Source organism: Giraffa tippelskirchi, chromosome 7 (assembly GCF_054371585.1).
Source record: "Giraffa tippelskirchi isolate mGirTip1 chromosome 7, T2T-mGirTip1v1.2.pri, whole genome shotgun sequence".
Taxonomy (NCBI): Eukaryota; Metazoa; Chordata; class Mammalia; order Artiodactyla; family Giraffidae; genus Giraffa; species Giraffa tippelskirchi.
In genome coordinates, this window is record NC_137281.1 from 38,874,509 (window position 1) to 38,897,572 (window position 23,064).

Here is a 23,064-nt window from a genome sequence, read left to right on the forward strand (position 1 = left end):
GAATGTATCGTGACCATATGTAAAATAGATAGCTAGTGGGAAGTTGCTATATAACACAGGGAGTTCAACCTGGTGCTCTGTGAGGACCTAGAGAGCTGAGTGGGGTACGAGGTGGGAGGGAGGTTCAAGAAGGAGGGAACATATGTATACCTATGGCTGATTCATCCTGATGTATGACAGAAAGCAACAAAATATTGTAAAGCACCTATACTCCAATTAAAAATAATTTTTTTAAAAAACAGAAGCAATATTGTAACAAATTCAATAAAGACTTTAAAAATGGGAAAAACAAGAAAAGAATGCATTGAAGGCTGTGCCATTGAGCCTGAAAGTGAGGAAGTGACCAGGCTGAAACAATGACCCAACATGAATTACTTTCCTTTATTATTATTGTTTTGGGGGGCTGAACCCAGGCTTCCAGTGGAACCCTGGAATCCTAACCACTGAACCACCAGGAAGTCTCAATTTCTTTTTTTAACTGAAGAATTTTAAAAAATTCTTCAGCTAATTTACAATGTTGTTAATTTACAATCTTACTGTAAATTTACAATGTTAATTTACAATGTTAGGTTAGTCTCTGGTGTACAGCAAAGTGATTCAGTTATACATACACATATATTATCCTATTCAGATTTGTTTCCATTATACATTATTGCAAGATACTGAATAGAGTTTCCTGTGCTATACAGTAGGTCCATCCTTGTTCTCTATCTATTTAATATATAGTAGTGTATATGTTGGCTCAGATGGTAAAGAGTTCACCTGCAATGCAGGAGACCGGGTTTGATCCCTGGGTCAGGAGGATCCCCTCGTAGAAAGGAATGGCTACCCACACCAGTATTCTTGCCCAGGAAATGGACAGAGGAGCCTGGTGGCCACAGTCCACGGGGTCACAAAGAGTCATGTCCGATTCACCAGTAGGACGCTGGGTGACTAACACTTCACTTCACTTCAGTATGTTAATCCCAAACTCCTAATTTTCTTTAACAAGTTAAGTGTTGAGTATCTACCAGGCTAGATGAAGTACAAGTTGGAATCAAGACTGAAGGGAGAAATATAAATAACCTCAGATATGCAGATGACACCACTCTTATGGCAGAAAGCGAAGAGGAACTAAAGAGCTTCTTGATGCAGGTGAAACAGGAGACTGCAAAAGCTAGCTTAAAACTCAGCATTCAAAAAACCAAGATAGGCATGCAGTCCCATCACCTCATGGCAAATAGATGGGAAACAATGGAAACAGTGACAAAATCACTGCAGATGATGACTGCAGCCATGAAATTAAACGATGCTTGCTCCTTGGAAGAAAAGCTATGACCAACCTAGATAGCATATTAAAAAGCAGAGACATTACTTTACCAACAAAGGTCCATCTAGTCAAAGCTATGGTTTTTCCAGTAGTCATGTATGGATGTGAGAGTTGGACTATGAAGAAAGCTGAGCGCCGAAGAATTGATGCTTTTGAACTGTGGTGTTGGAGAAGACTCTTGAGAGTCCCTTGACTGCAAGGAGATCAACCCAGTCAATCCTAAAGGAAATCAGTTCTGAATGTTCATTGGAAGGACTGATGCTGAAGCTGAAACTCCAATACTTCGGCCATCTGATGCGAAGAACTGACTCACTGGAAAAGACCCTGATGCTGGAAAAGATTGAAGGCAGGAGGAGAAGGGGATAACAGGAGATGGAGATGGTTGGATGCCATCACCAACTCAATGGACATGAGTTTGAGCAAGCTCCAGGAATTGGTGAAGGACATAGAAGCCTGGCGTGCTGCAGTCCGTGGGGTCGCATAGAGTCAGACATGACTGAGTGACTGAACAGCAACCACCTACTAAGTATGGGGCACAGTTTAAGAGCTGGGGAAATAATAGTGAATGAAACAAAGCTCCTACCCTTATGAGGATTATAAGTAGAGGCAGACTATAAACACGTACATGGTATCACGGCAGGTAGGGGAGAGCAGGAGGAGGAAAACAGAACAGCGCTATACTCTCTCTACAGTCAGAGAGCTCGATCAGAGGAAACTCTCCCAGAGGAGGCACAGGAGCAGAGAGATGGAAAGGAAATGAGGGAGTGAGTCAGGCAAATAACCGAGGGAAGAATGTACCAGACACAGGCAACAGCAAATGCAAACGCCCTGCGGCAGGAGGAAACTGGGCATGTTCTAAAGATGGTAAAGAAGGGAGACTTCCCTGGTGGTCCAGTGGTTATGAATCCGCCTTGCAATCCAGGTGATGGGGGTTCACCCCCTGGTTGGGGAACTAAGATCTCACGTGCTGTGGAGCAAGTAAGCCCGCACCCTGCAACTACGGAGCCCATGCGCTACAACTAGGGTCCACATGCCATGACCAAAGATCCCACGTGCTACAACTGAGACCCAATACAGCCCAATAAAGAAATCTTTTTTAAAAAGTTCATTCTGTTTTTTTGTGGTTTTTTGGTAAAGAAGGCTAGTGGAGGAGGGAGAGGGGAGAAAGACTACACTGGGGAGAGAAGGTGGGGGTGGGAATAGATAGATCCGAGGGCATTAGGCCCCTCAGAAGGAAGTTGGGTTTCTTTTCTTTTTTTAAAATATCCTTTTCCCGTTATAGTTTCTCATAGGATACTGAATATGTTAATAGTTCCCTGTGCTGTATAGTAGGACCTTGTTATCGATCCTGTATCTAAAAGCTTAGATTTGTTAATCCCAGCCTCCCACTCCATCCCTCCCCTAACCCCCTCCCCCCTGGCAACCACAAGTCTGTTCTCTATGAGTCTGTTTCTGTTTTGTAGATAGGTTCATCTGTGTCATATTTGAGCTTCCACATATGAGTGATATCATATGGTATTGTCTTTCTGACTTACTTCACTTGCTGCAACATGGATGCAACTAGAGATTATCACAATAAGGGAAACTGGATTTCTGGACGGGATGGTGAGATAAGGACCAGGGAGTGCAATGACTTGACACATTTGAAAGGAACACTCTGACTAGGGTGAACATAAGTGGTAAAAACAGGGAGGTTATTTACACCAAGGTGGTAACAGAGAGTGGTCAAGAGGGGTCAGATCATGACTCTATTTTGAAAACAGAGCTAACTGGATTCATTGATAGATCAAGAGATAAACCATGAGAATTCCAAGGTTTCTGACTGGACAGTGAGAAGTGCAAATTATTGACCTGTGTGAGGAAGGCTGGGGAAGTCATGGGAATCAAGAGTTTGGTTCTGGAGTTGTTAAGTTTGAGATACTTAATACTATATGGCTGAAGAGGGTACACCGTTCCCAACTACTGCTCAGGTGCCCCAAGATACGAGACCCCAGTACCAACAAAAAACTAATTTATTGCTGGTACTGGCATATTCCACAACTTTCATTCGTTAAAAATAATTCACTGGTGACTGCATGAAAAGTTTATGGCATTAAATAAAATATAAGCCCTCTTAATCCCCCAACATCTGTTAAAGAAGATCTGATGCATAATTCTGGTCAATTTCATAATTGTTCATTTAAATTAATAACATTGAAGTTAGAGGGATATATATATTATCAAGCAACCACCTGTTCCAGGTGTTTATAACCCAGACAGGTATGTCTTACACACTGAAAATTAATTTTGCAGATGGCTAGGTGACTCCAGATTTTTATGTGAAGGCTAATTTTGTCCATCAATCAAACCCAAGTCGGAGATTATCTGAGATTTTTCCCCACATCAAGGAAAAATTTACAAATAGGACTGTCACAGGTGGTTCCAGATGGGCTGAGATCATGCAAGGAGATACAAAAAAGATGATCCTAATTTACGTGTTAGGGAAAAGATGGTGTTAAAAATATAGCTAGCCAGTGGTAATTTTTGCTGTATGACACAGGGAACCCAAAGTTGGTGCTCTCAGACAGCCTAGAGGGGTGGGATGGGGAGGGAGGTGGGAGGGAGCCTCAAGGGGGAGCAGACATGACCTATGGCTGACTCATGTTGATGAATGGCAGAAACCAACACAAGGGTGTGGAGTACTGCTGTCCTCCAATCAAAAATACAATTAAAAAAATATATTGTCATTAGAAAAATGAAAATGATCAGAGATACTTTCAGGAAGACTGGAAAGGTTATCTCAGTTTTCTTTAGTTTTTTTAAAAAAAGGTCACTCTTTTGCAGATGTTGACAAGAAGAGAACACGATGATGTTTGTGTTACTCTTAATGCAGGAAAAAGTCAACTTAATATGTTCCCAGAGCTCTCTGGTAAGTCAGATTTTGACACTTGGAGCACATTTGTCCAGAGAGACATTTTTGCAAAATATGGGAAGATTCCCAGCCCCGGCTCCCAAAATATCTAGCCCAAAGTCAAGAAGAAACTTTACCAGAGTAGCCTTGAGCTCCAAACCATTATGAGTTGCTTTAGCTCCAGGACTGATCCCAGTTCTAGAGGAAGGGAAATGGGAAATGGGGTTGGGGAATGGGGGCGATGCTGACACTAAGGAAACTGAGGCAAATGATCTCTAAGTAAGGAGTCTGGAATGGCCACCTGCGTACACTTCTAAAATCACTCCTGGTGACGCCTTCTGCAAGTTTAGTATTTTTATACTTTACAAACTCTCTCATTTGATCATAAAAACAGTTTTGTTCAGAAGAGAACAGTTTTAGGGACCATTCAGTAACCAACCTGGGAAATAAGATCCTAAGATCTTGATAATATCCCCAGCAGTTGGCACATTTATCCTTTGGAAATCTTGCTTCCCTTGCAAAACTGTAGGTCTGTCATTTAAAAAAAAAAAAAAATCATTTCATTCTATCAGACTGAGCTTTTCTAGACTATGTCAAAGATATTTATAAAAAGATAAATGACAGACTAGAGCTGAATTTAATGTCCTACTCCCTACCCCCCGAGAAACCAGAGGAAGTATACAATTTGTTTTATTCTCTATCTTTTCTATGAAAAACGGAAATTCCCACCAGCCCAATCTGGCAAGAAGGTTTCTGAATTTACATCTGAAATGCTAAGATGGTCTGCTAGTCAAAGCAATCCAAAATATATTCTAGCAGCCTAGGCTCCCATAGCTCCCTGGGGAAAACTAGCAGGCGCTTCACACCTTTATATCAATCTGAATTTCAGCGTAGTGAAAATCATATATAACAACAGAATTTGTTTACTAAAAAAATATACAGAATGTATGTGAAATGTGTATGTGTGTTGAGTGTATGTGCTTATTAACACACACTAGCAAAATTTAGCTAAAGCCTATGAAATCAGGCTCAAATATTAGAAACCTTGGCTGTTTATTCCATTTTTCTCTCACACAGAGTTAAGAGAGATGGCAAGGCTTTTTCACTTGGAATTTCCCAGCTCCTGTCACTTTGTCTCACCATCTTCAACATTTTTAGTCTTGTTCTCATTGTGTGAAGAGCGCCAGTACTGGAACAATCCTCTTAACAATTCCTGGAATGTAACAGGGACATTCTAGTCCTTGGTACCAATAAAGCTCAACTCTCACACAGCTCACGGAAGGGTTAAAAACATAAAGTCCTACCCACTGGTTTGCTCTGATGTTTCTGCAGATATTGTCACTGGATGTATCCTCAGTAGAATTCTATTCAACACCTCTGTCTTTAAGTACAAAGCTGTAGGCTGTAGCAGCTTTAAGAAACATAAGTATCCCTTTTTTCTGCTGCACAGTATCTGTGTGTGAAATTCTCTAAAGGGGTTTAAGTATTTACCCTGAACACTATCAGACGGTTTCTAAAATTTTCCTTATCCAGTTGCAAAAACACTTCAAAGAGAATCATAAACAGAGTCCTTTGTGCGTTCCATGCACATTCTGCTTCTAAGGCTTAAGCCTGAATTTTCTTGGAATTGGAAATTTCTTTCCAAAAAGACAGAATTCACAACACTTTTTTTTTCTTAATTCATGATTAAGTCTGCAGCAACAAAGGAAAAAAATTGGAAAAATCTGAAAGAAACCCAGAAGGCAATCAAAGGAATCCAAACCTGTTCGAAATTCATTGCTAAATTATCCATACAATTTTCCCCCAGATATTTTACTTTTAATATAACAATACAGAGGTGTGGAAGTGGGGGTGGGAGGGGTGGGAAGGGAGGCATATGGAAAGAACCAACCTTCAGGGAAGACATTTAAGGTAATAAAAAGAATGTGAGCTGAGGATTTTAAGCCACTATAGCCAAAAAAGGGGCTTTTTTCTTCCCTTCACATTTCTAAAGCTAAACATAGACTATTCCCAGAGCTCAAAGTCTGCGCACATAATTTGAATTGTTGGGTGCTTGCGACTGTCTACCTGCCTCCAATCTGTGCTTCTTCTGAGCCACTCAGCACTGGACCAAAAGGGGGAAAAGGACATTGCACACCAGATTCTAAATTACTATAATACTCTTTGTTCCTATATCAGAAATGCTAACTCTGAAAAACAAAAGGCAGGATTAATATTACTAATATAGCAAATATGTTAAATAAATAATAATATAAATAATAAATAAATAGATAATAATTTAGCAAATATATTAAATTAATAAAATTAATATTATTAATTTAGCAAATATAATTTAGTATATACATTAACACTAAAGGCAAGAGATATGTAAATATATGTATACACACACACATATAAGTTAATGACTTCACCATTCATAAGACAAAAGAGATCAATATTTATATTTATATATTTTCCTTCCTCACACCCTTAAAAATTGTTAATCCTAGAAGTTTAAAATGAACTTAGCTAACTGAACTATAATATGATAGCAAAAAGCAGTATACCCAGGATATATTTCAGGATATGAAAAAGCAGCCTTGCTCCTCTATTCAGTTACAAAGAATTTAATCTAAAGCACTGTGATGATAGCTTCATTAATCTCTCCAAAAACAAACAAACTGCTCCCGGCTCCGTCATTCCCCACCTCTGTGTAACCTATACTAAGGAGGGCTTAGCTAGACAGCAGCGGACAGGCTCCGCACTGAGCCTTCTCAGATGATTTACACGGGCCAGAATGACAAGCTAAAAGGCATGACTCATCTTGAAATTAAACTATTACAACTGACTTGTAAAGGACAACTTTCACATTCTTAAGTACCTTTCTCTCTTAAAACTTTAACAACAAGAAACGGGTAACAGTCTGAAATAAAACACCTACTCATTTTCCATGTCTCCCTGCTCTCCCGTGCCAAATGTTAACATAAATGGGTAGAATTAAATGTAGTCGATAGCTTACCTAACATAATTATATGTTGTGTTTTACACTGTTTCAAAACGGATACGTTAAAATAATCCAGCCTTGGCTCCAACCCACTAAAGTCAATAAAGGTTATTAAGGCCAACTGCCATATAAATGCACTGCTATCCGAGTGCGAGGAACTGTCAAGACAGGAAATGCAATTCAAACCACTGAAAGCGATCAGGATCTACCCTTCTCTTCTAGAAAAACAAAAAAAATTAAAAAGCCATAAAGGGAGGAGGAGGAAATTTCTCTCTACTACAAAAATCATCTGTATTCTAAAAATGTTTACTCTGGAAACTCTTCTAGAATATTCTATTGGATTATATACCAAATTGACCTTTTTTTTTTCCCTTAAGGTCAAAAGGCAAGGAATAAATGTCATCAATTTAGAGGACATCACACCTAGCATTCTTTTCTATATCTCAGTGAACCTGATAGTGTTAAAACATTTTTTATAGGTAAAATAAATGTCAGTTTTACAGAGCGCGATACCAGACCCTATGAGACAAATGGCCTATCCACTGAATCTCTGGCTACAGTAAGACTTCCTCACCTCACAGGAGAGTTCAGCTTTTCTTTTTTTTTTTTTACCCAGAAAGCAAAGCCTGTGCAGTTTCTTTCAAATGGTAACTCTCTCTTATCCTGAATAGTCTCCCCATAATGTGCTAATCTCAGATGTGGAGTGGTGGGCTAGTTTAAAAAATAAAATAAAATACAAATATTTGAATAGTGTTAGAGTGTCATCATACCTTCCTGAAGAGTAGAATTGAGAGGAAAGACTAGGCTAAGTTCCTGGATTATAAGAAAGGGTTCTGATGCTTTTGGGCTTAATGGCTCATAAATTCATGAGGTAATATTCAGGTAAAATGTGATATTTTATCAGAATGTCATTCAAATATAAGGTTTAACATTTACATCACAAGAGCATGCCCAGAGAACTATCCTCAGGGAAAAAAATGGCAAGAATAAACAGTGTGATTAAAAAAAAAAAAAGGTGCTTGCTGGAACAGGGGATGGGCAATGGGGCTAGGGGAGTCTTAGAGAAAGCTGACTAAACTTTTTAAAATGTGACTGGTTATGACATGTGAAGCAATTACTATTAATGGAAGAAATGTGATTTCAAAGCTCATTTTCCGTTCTTCTTTTAGATCCTACCTGAGACTATACCTTCCAACCACAAAGGAAAAAAAAAAAAGAACACAAAGACAGGGAAGAATTACAACACAAGTCTCTTCCCCAGTACGAGGGCTGTCAAAGGTTGCTTTAATCACAAGCAAAAGGTGAAAAGTAATGTACATATTGCCTGAGGTTTTTTTGTTTTATTTTCTTGCCAAAGGAGATCGATGCTATGTTGCACAACAGACAAAGTGCATTAATTAGAGAAATCTTTCCACAACACACACGCAACAAATGCAGAAAAGCATAATGATAAAGAAGAAGCATTTGTCTAAAAGGATCATCATTTTGAGTAGCGTATTCCCTGGAAGCCAAGTGAGTGCATTCAGAAAGGCTGTTTGGATTAGTCTAATTCTATAGAATCCAAATGTGCACCAAACACTGCACTTTTTATGTTAAATTGCTGTTGAATTTGTTAACCCACAACTGATTTCCTGTGTTATGGAATCTTGGAGATTACAGCTAACTTGAAGCAACAGGGATAATTCTGGACAGTTAATGGTACATTTGTCTGCATTTTCTTGAAAGGCTTAGTTAGCATCCGGGGGTCTCAAACTGGTAGCTCAACATTGCCCCCTACTGCTCACAAATGAAAAAAATCGGAGGCAGGCTGGTACAAAGGAGGAATGTAACCAGCCAGGGCCAGTTCCATCCCCAGCATACAACTATCGGATGGCACGGCACTACCAGTCACAGAACCACTGACTTTTCCAAAGATTATTCTCGTCTCTTCCAATAGCAAAAGTACATTACTTTGTATTTGTTAAAAGTCATTACAAAAAGGCTTGAAGCAATGCTTAAATTTAATTTAGAAGTGTCATTCCTTTTATCTTGGCCCAAACCTTCACTCCACTGATAACCATCATCCTGAGACTTGCTGAGACACAGAGCCCATTGATTTCACTCAGAACACTCAGTAACACCACACCAACTGCAAGGAAACTGGCTCTGGCCAATTCCCAAGACTGTTCTTCTTTTTAGTATTTTTATACAAGAGTTATGAAGAACAGATAGTTTATCTAATGTGCTAGCACCACCAAATTAAATATATATATATATATATATATATAAAACTAAATAGTTTAAGTGAATTCATAATGAACATCACTGGTAAGCTCACAAAACCAAAGATTCCACTTAAAAAAAAAAAAAGAAGAAGCCTTTGAACAAAAGCAATTCAAAAATATGTTTTTAAAATACTATGAGTGAGTTTCTTTCTCATTTCACCAACTCTAATTGTTTAATTGTTACAGTTTGCCAACTCTAATTCAAAGAACTGTTAAATTACAATCCCAAAGTCAAACCGATGTCTTAAGATCAAAGTTCAGCAAGTAAAGAAGTTCTAACTCGTACGTGCATGCTAAGTCCTTTCAGTCATGTCTGACTCTGCAACCCCATGGACTGTAGCCTACCAGGCTCATCTGTCCATGGGGATTCTCCAGGCAAGAATACTAGAGTGGGTCATGATGCCCCACTCTAGGGGATCTTCCCAACCCAGGGATGGAACCCACGTTTCCAGCGGCTCCTGACTTGCAGGTAGATTCTTTACCACTGAGCCACCAGGGAAGTTCTAACTCATGTAGATTAATAGATAAAACCAGAATTACACAGTGAAAAAGAAATTGTCTCATAATGAATCTGCCTTTATATATACATCCCAGGAAAAACTGGAGCATACTCTGCACAGCCTAATTTTAGGAAGAGAACTGAGGAAATTTCAGCACGAAATTTTCATCACCTCCAATCCAGTTGTACAATGCTCCATTTTGAACTGATTCATGTCTTTGGAGAAATCCACTTTTGTGATACTGTTAGTACACTAAAAGGATTACAACATTCCTCCCCCTGAACATACATCCATGAAAAGGTGTGGTTTAGAGATTTAAGGAAAAGGCTGGATAGCCGGGACTTCTGGATTCTGACTTAGACTTTCAAACAGTTGTGACTTGGTATTTTATTATAAAATAGGGATTAGCAGGAACTACCCATTTTTGCAAATTGGTTCACTGTTTCTAGCACATCTCATAAAGTCTGCGCAGTGGTGTTCTCTCAAGAGTTTAGCAGGCTTTTATCACTTTTCCACTACATTCCAAACTTGATGATCTGGAGGTAGAACAGTGAGGTGGTGCAGGGCATGACCCTAGAGCCAGTCTTGCTGAGTTCTAACTCCAGTTCCCCGACTTAGCTGTATGACCTTGAGGAAGTTAGGGAAACCTTTTGTGTTTCAGTCTCCTTGGGCTTCCCTGGTGGCTCAGAGGGTAAAGAGTCCGCCGGCAATGCAGGAGACCCCGGTTCGATCCCTGGCTCAGGAAGATGTGCTGGAGAAGGGATAGGCTACCCAGGCCAGTATTCTTGGGCTTCCCTGGTGGCTCAGCTGATAAAGAAGCTGCCCACAATGCGGGAGACCCAGATTCGACCCCTGGGTGGAGAAGATCCCCTGAGAAGGGAATGGCAACCCGCTCCAGTATTATTACCTGGAGAATCCCCATAGACAGAGGAGTCCATGAGGTTGCCAAGAGTCGGACACGACTAAGTGACGAACACACGATACAACACAAAACTCTCTGTGTAAAATGGGAGAAAAATACCTACTTTATGAAATTATCATAGAAATTAAGTAAATTATATATATAATATTTAGAATAGTGTATGGAACTTAGTAAGTATCACGTGCATGCATGCATGCTCAGTCACTAACTCATGTCTGACTCTGCAACCCCTTGGACTGTAGCCCACCACGCTCCTATGTCCATGGAATTTTCTAGGCAATAACATTGGAGCGGGTTGCCGTTTCCTTCTCCAGGGGATCTTCCCAGCCTAGGGATCGAACCTGTGTCTCCTGCCTTGGTGGGTGGATTCTTTACCACTGAGTCACCTGGGAAGCCCCATTGGGTATTATTACTACAGTTTAAATTTAGACTTAACCCAAGTGGCCTCAACATACCTTCCAGTGAGAGTTCATACTACACATGCCCTGAATCCCCTGCTCTGGTCACACTATACTCCCCACCTTGTGATCTTGTTTTCACAGTTACCGGGACCTAATGCTTCTCTCAGAATGCCTTATGCAACTGACCCTCCTTCTCCCCACCCAAGGTCCCCAAAAGCCACATCTGTTGTTCACAACTGTCCCAGCTCCAATGCTCTGAATTTAATACTCCTGCCTCTGGACAGTGATTTTTTTCTTTAAATCTCTATTACAGAATTTCATTTGAGTTAATGTAACACCTGGCTATATTCACGCTTCTCTCCTTGTTAAACGGCATGCAGTGGTTAAGGGCACAAGCTCCAGAGCCAGGAGGGCTGCGATTCAATCTTCCTCTGCCACTTACGCCATGACCTTGGGCGAGGCACTTTATTTCTCAAGGCCTAGGTTTTCACGTCTATAAATTAACAGTTTCTGCACCTCACCAGACTGTCGTAAGAACTTTACCAGTTTAACTTTAAAAGTTAATATAGGGAAAACTCTTAGAATAGTGCTTGGTGCCTATAAAAATACAGATGAAGTTTAGGAATTATTGCTGCATTGTTCTCATAGTCGCTTCCCAAGATATGTCTAACATGGTGCCTTGCACATAGGAAAAGTGAGAAGTGAAAGTCGCTCAGGTTCGTGTCTGACTCTTTGCGACCCTATGGATTATACAGTCCATGGAATTCTCCAGGCTGGAATACTGGTGTGGGTAGCCTTTCTCTTCTCCAAGGGGATCTTTCCAACCCAGGGATGGAACCCAGGTCTCCCACATCGCAGGCAGATTCTTTACCAGCTGAGCCACAAGGGAAGCCCAAGAATACTGGAGTGGGTAGCCTATCCCTTCACCAGCAGATGCCCCCAACCCAGGAAGTGAACAGGGGTCTCCTGCATTGCAGGAGGATTCTTTACCGACTGAGCTATCAGCGAAGCCCTGCACACAGGAAGTGCTCAGTAAAGGTTCATTGCACTGAACTCAGATTGTGCTGATCAAATCCTGGCTGTTCCTATTACCTTACAAAGAGTAAATACAGTGGATTTACAATGTTGTGTTAGTTTCAGGTGCAGACCAAAGTCACATATACCAAAGCATATACACACACACACATACATAAACCAATTCTTTTTCAGATTCTTTTCCATTATAGGTTATTACAAAATAGGGAGTAGAGTCCCCTGTGCTATACAATAGATCCTTACTGATTGTCTATTTTATACATAGTAGTGTGTCTATGTTAATCCTAAACTCCCAATTTATCCCTCCTCGCCTTCCTTTCCCCTCTGATAACCAAAAATTGGTTTTCTTTGTCTGTGAGTCAACTTCTGTTTTGAAGATAATTTCATTTGCATCATTATTTAGATTCCACGTGTAAGCTATATCATATGATGTCTGTCTTTCTCTTGCATTCACTCATGCAAAGTAGGCAGCTGAGGACTGAGAGCACAACATCCCAAGAAATCCATCCCCAGACACTTACCAACCATTCCATCTTTCTCCACATCTCTTCTAGCTGACTCATGGGCTGACACCACCAGTCAGTGCACTTTTTGTATCGAGTGCCTTGAAACCAAAACTGTCTCAGCCATTCAAACTCGACCTGGGGATCATAAAGACAAGACCGTGGTTAGAATATCCCCATGATGGACAATCAAGGAAAATGAACTTCGTCACTCAATTCTCCTCCAGTACCTTCACAGCCATAGGGTGAGAAAAAGTGAGAAAAGCTCAGCCTAACCAGTTCCCAATATAACTCAAAGTCTCTGGAGCCTTTTCACAAAGTCAAGGAGGAAGTAGGCTTAGAGCTTAGTGAGACAACCCAGGTCAGGCTGGGGAGGGGGTTTTCAGTCAACATTCATCACTCAGACATGAGGAAGTTATCAGTCAATCACAACAAATCCTGAGATCCTAAAGCATATGACAGCCTGCGTTGTGTAGGGTGGGAAAGGCATAATCAAACAAAATATGTTTTCATTAAACATCTTTATTAAAGATTAGTACTGCAAGGAGATCAAACCAGTCAATCCTAAAGGAAATCAACCCTGAATATTCATTGGAAGGACTGAAGCTGAAGCTCCAATACTTTGGCCACCTGATGCGAAGAGCTGAGTCATTGGAAAGACCCTCATGCTGAGAAAGATTGAAGGCAAAAGGGGAAGAGGGTGGCAGAAGATGACATGGTTAGATGGCTCAATGGACATGAATCTGAGCAAACTCTGGGAGATGGTGAAGGACAGGGAAGCCTGGCGTGCTGTAGTCCATGGGGTTGCAAAGAGTCAGACACAACTTAGTGACTGAAAAGCAACAACAAAAAGAGAAAAACACAGGCACATATTAGGAGCTACCAATTTTAAGTATTTTTAGATCTAAAATAAACAAAGAATTTACCCATGGGCCAGGAGGAGCTGGCAGTAAGGTGTTCATGTAACTGAACAATATAAAGTTAATTATAGAGGCACACATTACACCTACAGAACCATTCAAATTGTCACTTTCAAGTCAGTCAGGGCAAACGACAATAGGTAAAAAGCACAGTAAAGACACTAATCATTTCTCTTCCTTCCTAAGAACCTACTATGGTAAACTTCAAATATTTCTCTCCTCAGCACCCTTTGACTCTAGCCAAATCCCGTGATTCATCTGGTAACCCACTGCCTTCCCCAGGCTCGGTCCATGTGGTCTGTGTAGAGCTCCACTTCTAATATTTCAGGAGTGGAACGTGCAACCCTATCTGAGCCAATCAGCCCAGCACACTTCTCCAGGCACAGAAATGGGCTGGGGGGAAACAGGCGTATGATCCATCAGAATAAGACTGTCAGAAGATCCAGGAAAGGGATTCTACAACCATTTTTCAGAATGGGAAGAATGGCGGTAACACAGTAGGAAGCTACAAGGTGAACAGATTAAAAAACCAGGTCCTGGTCAGATCAACTGACTCTGGATCAAGCTCTTCCTGAAGCCCCTTTTGCTTAAACTATTTCAGGTTGAGTTTTCTGCTTCCTGCACTGAAATAATCCCAACATATGTAGGTGAGAGACCAACTTAAGCTTTAAAAGAATAAGAAGTTGTTTCCTATGTATTTTCTTTCACTTATCTTCAACTTGAAAAGCAAATTTTACCATCAAAGTACAACTTCATTCATCCCAAAGCTCTTTTTACTTCTGCTGTCTAAAGAAATGTAGAGTTTTCACAGCTTAATATTGGTTAAGGTTGGCTTTGCTAAGGTAATCATGTGCCATATACAGGCACCAAGTTATTATAGCCTTCACCTGTTACCACAAAGAATTTTTTGTTTGTTTATCCATGCTGAACTTTCATGAGGCAAACAAAAGCAACTTGTGAAGATTTAACAATGGTGAAAGTCGCTCAAATAACTAACCTGAGAACACCAAGTCATATGAAAGGGTTTTAGTTTACATTAACTAAATGTTTGTTTGATATGTAGAACTGATTTCAGTTAAAGCTGTTTAAACAGGGGAAAAAGGGAATGTAGACAATATTCAGACAATAGCTGCTAAACCTTATCTGTGGTATTAAAAGACAGTGGTTAACAGAGGCAAACTTAACTGCTTTGAAAGGAAAATGAATACAAGTGTAGTTCAACTTCTCTGAAAATACAGGTTTAACAACATTATTTATTACAAGGAAAAAAAAGAGTTCTTAGATTTCACATGAAATTTGTTCACACTACAGGAACAGTCTGTCAGCAAAGCATCAAGCCCCTATGTTAGGAAGAGTTGAAAGGGTTTTGCTTTTAATTTTTTTTTAATCTTTGGACTGGTTATTTCCATTATGAGAACAAAACACATAAGCCTTGGCAACCATGATATCCCAGGAAACAAAATAATTATCATTTGTAATTAGTTCATTCATCCTGTAAAGGTACAATAGAGTCTGGATTTCAGTAAATGAAAACTCAGAAGAACGGAGCATACTTGGAAACTCTGCTATAGGACAAGGGAGCAAAGAAAGACCCTGTCCATTTTAATAAATAATGTTGTTCGCTTCCTCTTTAGATGCCCCAACTATCTTTTGAAGCAGACAGTGTCATGGTTAAGAATAAAGTCTCTGGAGTCAGTTCTAGGGTCCACTCCTGAACAGCTCTGTCGTCTGTAAAATAAAGATAATTACGTAATCACCACATAGTTTTGTGGTGAGGATTAAGTGGGTTAATAATGAACGGCCAAACATGCTGGACACTTGGGAGATACTAAGAATACAGACCAAAGGAGACCACAAGGCCCAGCACTCCTTGTCCTCAAGAATCTCACAATCTTATGAAATTTTTGAGCAAGAAAAGTTTTAACAACCATGTCGATTCATGCTCACCCCCTGTTCCACTGAGGCCGGTCCAGAAAAGTTCAATCCTGAAACTTATACCCAACAGAGTTTGTTTTCAGGGGTGGAAGTACTGCCCATGAGATACAATCTTTGTGGGCATGAAACCCACTGGCATGCATTTTAATCAATTCTGTAACCTGGCTTTTTCACTTTGACATTGTGGGCAAAAACTATTACAGGATATTCATCAAATGCTGCCCTCGCCAGTTCTAACACTGCCAAGATAAGCAGTTGGCACTTTCCTTAAAATTAATTAAGAAAGCAAAAAATATTTCCAGCTGCCTGATTCAGTTTGAGTTACCAAAATAAAAGCAGTCGTCCACCCTTCTACCCCAAACTCTGCAGATGAGGAAGGAAAGAGGCAGGGCAGATGCTGCACAAAACCAAAGGGTCAGGACTCAGAATGAAGCACAAATCCTGTTACTTCAAGGCTAAAAAGAATCAGTCTCACCACATTGGCTGACTGACAATGGTCTAGCCATGACGAGAGGAGGCTCTTCAACCCTTCTCCAGAGGGTAGTCCCTCTGCCAGGCTCTCAGCTTCTCTTGAGGTGCTGTCATTGTTCATGATGTTTTTAAACTACACTCCCAGGTTTCAGACATGCACTTAATGGAAATTCACTATTATCTGATCTTTGGTGTAATGGCAATACAATGATACGTAATACCCACAGGTGTCAGAAGGCACACTGATAAGTCTAGAGAACTTGCAGAATCTTGAAGGGCCTTCTGAATCACCAGAGAAAAGTGAACACATGTTTCCAACAGTGTTAGTTACATAGCTGTGACACAGAGAATCATCTCTTAGAACCTTTCTAATTCACCTGCACCTAACTGCTCTGTGTAATAGTCAAAAGAGAGGTCAATCAAGAAAAGCTTTTCTCCTAGAAATGTCTAGAAAAATCTGAAGGTGAAGCACAAACAGAATCCATCTGCTGACCTGAACCATAGTCACTGGGAACTTAGGCAATGGGGAGCAAAGCTTGTAAGATTCCCAAATCACATTTCTGAGTCACTACATCACTGTACAGTTGGAAGTCATTTGCATCACTCTTACAGGTAGGCAAATGTCACCTACTTCTGCCAAGTTAGTTTCAATCCTTGGTTTGGTCCCAGGTCAGCTTATGCATGAGGGGTGGGAACATGCCCACAGGGGTAAATGTCTCACTGTAATAAATGAAATAAGTGTTTTCAAGCAGAAAGATATTAGAATGATATTAATATCTAATATTAGATATTAGAACAGGGAAAGATGCTAAGGTCCAATCTACAAAGAGTTACTCAATGAAAGCCCTTTACCAGGATTTCTAAGGAAGACACAGGTCTGATCAGAAAAATATGAGAACCAAATGATGACATCAAATAGTAATGGATTGGCCAAAGAGTTCGTTTGGCCAACATATTATATTCATAACATCTTATGTTCGTAACATCTTATGGAAAAGTCTGAATGAACTTTTTGGCCATGGAAAAACTTGAATGAACTTTTTGGCCATGGAAAAACTTGTATGAACTTTTTGGCCAACCCAATACATTCTCCTAGGGGAAATTTACTAGGTGACAAGAATGAATTCCACATTTTATAATTTTTAAGAAGGAAAAGACTATTTTATAAACACAGAGGAAGGCTCTATTAAACTTGACCAAAAATCTGTTTAAGCATCTTAAATTGGAAAAACAATATATCCTCCAGGTACTGAGTCCCGATCTCCAAAGTCCCCAAATTGCTTAGTTAGAAACTATCTAAGACAAGGAAAACCAACCACATTTAAACTCGTACAGCCCAAAAGTCTACAGACATAAAACCAAGGGCTTCATCCTATCACTAGTTCAGCAAAGGCCTTTGAGAGAGGAAAGCACATGGTAAGAAGTGTGGAAAGGATTATGGACACTCATGCTCTGATTCACACAACAGAACAAAAAAGAGCGTGAGCAGGCCAACTCGCGTGGCAACAGAAGAGCGTCTGATGACGTGCCCTGACATATGGAACTCATTCTGAAAGCAAGGACATGACCTTGAAGAATCAAAGTCTGGGGGACTGGAGAAGACTGGTAACCATGCTACTTAGATTTAAGACCTCCCATTTAAGCCGAGGCTAGCCTCAAGGGGCTAACGTTTCTGATACATCTCTGCCCCCAGCCCCACCCTACTAACATATACAATGTCAAAAGCAGCCAGCCACTTTCTCAAGCACATGGGTTCAGATGACAGTAGTTTTCCTCTGGTTAGATAAACAGTGTGATTTTACAGACAACCCCCACCCATCACTGGTAACAAAACATCACAGTCAGTCACAGAAGACCAGAAAGGATGGAAAAGAGCCCACATATGTGTTAAAGAACACATCCATCCCGGTACATCGCTAGCCTGGCTCCTAAAACTGCAAGGTGTTTATAGAAGGCAATATGGAGTAAGACGTAACTTTGCATCAAAGTCTAATTGAGTGAGGTGACCGGGCCCACAGACGCTTCTCTTTCTTCAAGTTCTAGTTCTCAGCAGTGTCTCCAGCAGGAATTGGTGGCAGAGAACACAGGCCACTTAGCAGACAAAAGAGAGGGAGGAAAGTCACTCCTGGGTTTAGCTGAGCATTAGAAGTGATTATTATTTCCCTAAAAGGCAGAATTTCTTTGCCTTTGGTTCTGGAGATTGTGGCATATTTCACAAACTACGGAGCAGCTCATAAGATAATTAAACATCTTTTTAAAGATATTACATGACGTTGAAATAGAGACACAGATGTAGAGAACAAATATATGGACACGAAGCAGGGAAAGTAGGGGGAATAAATTGGGAAACAGAGTGACATTTACATACTACTATGTATAAAATAGATAACTAATAAGAACCTACTGTAAGGCATGGGAGGAAAAAAAGGAAGAGGTACAAAACATATAGGACATATATTAAGTTAAATGCATTCCAGTATACAGTAGGTACAGACAAATACTGTTTGATTCCACTTACATGAGAATAGACAAATCCATGGAGTAAGAAAGTACATAGGTAGATGCCAGGGGTCAGGGGTGTGCTGAGGCAGCGGGGCTGAGGACAGGGAATGGGGACTTAAGTGTTTAATGGGGACAGAGTTGAGTGTTTAACGGGGACAGAGTTTCAGTTTAGGAAAGTTAAAAATTTGGGAGACGGATGATGGTGAGAGGTGTACCACAAGGTGAACCATAGTGCTACTGAACCATTCACTTAAACATGTTTAAAATAGTATGTTTTATATTATGTGACTTGTATCACAGTAAAAAAACATTGAAAGAAAATATTAATGGGGCTGTGTGAACACTGTTCTCCTCTGCTCAAAACCCCTCAGTGGCTCCCTATTACCCTCAAAGTAAAAAGGAAAGTCCTTGTCCTTACAGACACCTCCAACGACCAATGCAACCTTCGGCTCCTCGTCCCCTGGCACCGTCTCCATGACCTCAACTCCTGGAACTCTCAGCCGCCCTCCCACCACTTGCACGGGACTGTCCCTCAGCTAGTCCATGAACACCAGGCATTCTCCCACTGCACAGCCCATGCAGCGGTTTTTCCCTCTGCCTGAAATGCTGTGACCTGGATATCCACATGGCTCCCTCCCTCACCTCCTTCAAGTCTCTGCTCAAAGGACATCTTATAGTGGGGATGCTCTCTGCTTATGCCAATCTCCTCTACTTTAGCTTTTTCCAACACATTATGTAATGAACTGATGGAGGGTGTTTATTGTTTATCATCATCTCCCTGCACTAGAATGTCTATTTTATTTACCAGTCTATCCAAAAGCACCAGGAAAGAGTGCTTTGTGCATGTTCAGTAATTATTTATTGAAAAGATGATTGAGAACATTTTTGTATTCCAAATTCTCTACCAATCGTTCTAACTACATCAAAGAAAAAGTCTTTGATTGATGATAATCTTCAATAATTCTCTACCACTTGGTAACCTATTTTTTTTAAGGTATATTTACCCACCATGAAGGGCTTCTCAGGTGGATCAGGGGGTGAAGAATCCACCTGCAATGCAGGAGACACAAGAGATGGGGGTTCAATCCCTGAGTTGGGAGGATCCCTGGAGGAGGGCATGGAAACCCACTCTAGTATTCTTGCCTGGGAAATCCCGTGGACAGAGGAGCCTGACGGGCTACAGTCCACAGGGTTGCAAAGAGTCAGGTACGCTGAACAGACAGAGCACACACACATGCACCCACTATAAAATTCACCCATTTTCAGTGTAGAATTCAATGACTTTTAGAAAGTGTATGAAGTTCTACACTCATCTCACTTCTTAACATGAAAAATGAAGACTGTAGGCCCAGAACCTTCTTTAGCCAAAATCATCTGCTAGAACAGCATAACATTGCTGTTTTCATAGGCTAGAGTTTTCTGGTTACTTTTTCTTTTGGCTGCTGATACTGGCTTTCCACTTAAAAGTGGTAATATAAAGCTTCCTTTTTAAAGATTTTTATTTACATAAAAAATGAGCTGATTCTTTAAAAAGTATTGAAAAGATAACAATAGATACAGTCCAAAGATAAAGCAAAAATTGACAGGGTATTCATGAAAATAACAATGTTTGTGAAACACTGACTCAGGGAACCCAGACCTGCTCGTCTCACAGACTTCAGAATTTTGTAAACAAAAGGCATGGCTCCTACGGTTCACCTGCTCTGAGGATTCGCCTTCAGTTCCCATCAGTCCTTGTTGGAAGAGTATCATCATTGGGAGATTAAGTCGTGTACACTTCATGGGCCTCTTGCATTTCTACATGTCTTGCCTTTTGTTTCAGACTCTCATTGCAAGGATGTGTGTATGGTTAATACCCTTGGAAAATATAATTTCTCTCCCTAGAATAAAGGGTAGGTTTGATAACAGACTTAAGAGGAAAAAGATGTGCCTTGATTTGGAGCAAAGGACAGGCATGCCAACTGCCCATCACGAACAGGTTACCCCAGTCTGGGCTCCTCTCCTACTGTGCTGTGCTTAGTTGCTCCAGTCGTGTCCAACTCTTTTCAACCCCATGGACTGTAGTCCACCGGGCACCTCTGTCCATGGGGATTTTCTAGGCAAGAATACTGGAGTGGGTTGCCATGCCCTCCTCCAGGGGATTTTCCCAACCCAGGGACTGAACACAGGTCTCCTCGATTGCTGGCAGATTCTTTACTGTCTGAGCCACCAGGGAAGCCCAGGATTACTGGAGTGGATAGCCTATGCCTTCTCCAGGGCATCTTCCTGACTCAGGAATGAAACAAGGGTCTCCTGCATTGTAGGCAGCTTCTTTACCAGCTAAGCTACCAGGGAAGTCCCCTCTCCTATTAATAGCATGTAAACCCTCCATGCACATGCTATCTGGCCCACTGTGCACTGTGGAGACAAAGGCTGGCAGAACTGGCATGAAAATGCTGATGCTCCGGCTACTGTCTTGTAAGCAATGAACCATCCTTGGTCTCTTACACTCACAGCAAACTGTGGCTGATTACTTTGTTAGCTACAAGTAGGACAGAATCACCACAGTTCTTGGAAGCCCTTACCTCGTTGTGGATTTCTTCTCCTTGTTTCAAAACCACTGACTCCAAGGATTTCAAAGAGATTTCACCATTGTCTGCCTCATCACGGACATTCTGCAGGGCCACCTGGCAGCGCTGTAAGATGTATTCCAAGGTTCCCGTCGAGCACTGCGGAGATAGAACCAGCCACCGAGATGATAAGCGAACTCCAAGTTTACCAACGCCTCCCTTCCTAGGATGTCTGTCCCCTTCCTAGGCATTTACCTGCTGCCCTTACAACTCAGCTTATGCTTCTTAACCGAAGAATGACTACAGCAGCTTTCTCCTTGGGCTCTGCAATCCCACCTTGGCCTCCCCTGGGCCACTCATGTTGCTGTTTTCTTATTACATAGGCTTCATATCTCCAGAGAGTAGGCTTCTGGAAACTAAAGCCCTGTTTCCAAATGTATATACTCTACATATACCACAGCACCTAGAACTGAGTTTTTTTTTTCTGGCCCTGTTGTGAGACATATGGGATCTTAGTCCCCTGACCAGGGATTGAAGCTGCGCCCCTTGCAGTGGAAGCACGGAGTTTTAACCGCTTGACCTCCAGAGAAATCCCTGAGTCTTAAATATATATATATATACATAAAACAAAAACTTCATAAGTACCTATTGGAAAGTGTTAGTCACTCAGTCGTGTCCGACTCTTTGTGACCCCATGGACTGTAGCCCGCCAGGTTCCTCTGTCCATGGGATTTCCCAGGCAAAAATACTGGAGTGGGTTGCCAATCCCTTCTCCAGGGGATCTTCCCGACCCAGGGATCGAACCTGGGTCTACTGCATTACAGGCAGATTCTTTACCATCTGAGCCACCAGGTGATAGGCCCTAAGTACCTATTGGAAGAATAACTAATTAACCAAGAAGTCAAGGACGTTGACTTTATCTCAAGTGCCCTGCACTTAACAATGAGGGAAATAAAAAGGTAAACAGACAGTGGAACTGGTTCAAAAACACCCAAAATACAACAGCAATGGGGGAGAAAATGAAGCTATAAACACAGAGCAAAGGATTCATTTTCCTTTTCGGCAAGAAAGTGTACACTAGGCAGTTGCAAGTGGTTGGCAGAAGAGAATCTTCAAATCGTGGAGAATCTATGACTCATGCCCTCAAGGCATGTTCAAAGGCATCACCTAGTACCCGGGCGTGAGCAAAGGCACAGGTAACGGGCCCATCCCTCTCTGATCTGTGGGAGCAAACAGAGGTCAAAGGGACAAACTCCTCTGAATGAGGATATGTCAGAAAAAAAGAGGATGCAGGCGGAGTGTGCATCCGTTTGTTTTGATAATGACACAATTTCCTAGGGTGATAAAAAGCAAGCTATAAATATCGTTTAGACCCAATGAGGGAAATGTCTCCCCAAAGTATTTTTATTTTATTATTTACAATTTAAACAGATCCCTTCGAAATAACCTTGAAGGCTAACCCCCTGGTACAAAAATTCTTTGCATGGTTACTGCCACTTTACACAATGTGACCTGGGCACGCCTGGGGGCAGGGGGGGATGAAGTTTCTGTGCCAGAACTAGAAGCTTGACTAATAGGTATTTTAATATGACGATCCCAAAGTGCTGGGAATAGAAGGGCAGCAGCTTCAATGTGCTACAAAGAAAAAACAAAAACTAGAATTGAATTACCACTCACCTTTGTCCCACGGGCAACTCTACAACATTTTTTTTTTCATGACATTCTGTCTATAAACATATTCTGCCTGTACCTTTACTTTCCCAAGTATGGTATAACCTCCATGAGAGGCAATTAATTGAAATGCTATCTTCTATAACAAAAGATTAAAAACAACACAGAACTTCCCATCAATAAGGGACCAGTTAAATGAACTCTGGTGA

The 23,064-nt window shown here is 41.0% G+C and overlaps 1 protein-coding gene across 4 annotated transcripts in view; it reads right to left on the minus strand.

Annotated features, from left to right (window-relative positions):
• Positions 1-23,064, minus strand: part of FTO (FTO alpha-ketoglutarate dependent dioxygenase) — a 416,242-nt gene that overhangs the window by 223,709 nt on the left and 169,469 nt on the right. For 3 of the 4 annotated variants that reach the window (XM_081514417.1, XM_081514415.1, XM_081514416.1), the window contains 2 exons: positions 21,200-21,343; positions 12,826-12,945 (listed from right to left, as the gene is read on the minus strand). In XM_081514417.1, coding sequence (XP_081370543.1) covers positions 12,826-12,945; positions 21,200-21,343 — 264 coding nt within the window. The remainder of the gene's footprint in view (positions 1-12,825; positions 12,946-21,199; positions 21,344-23,064) is intronic. The other variant, XM_081514418.1, reaches the window with a different exon arrangement.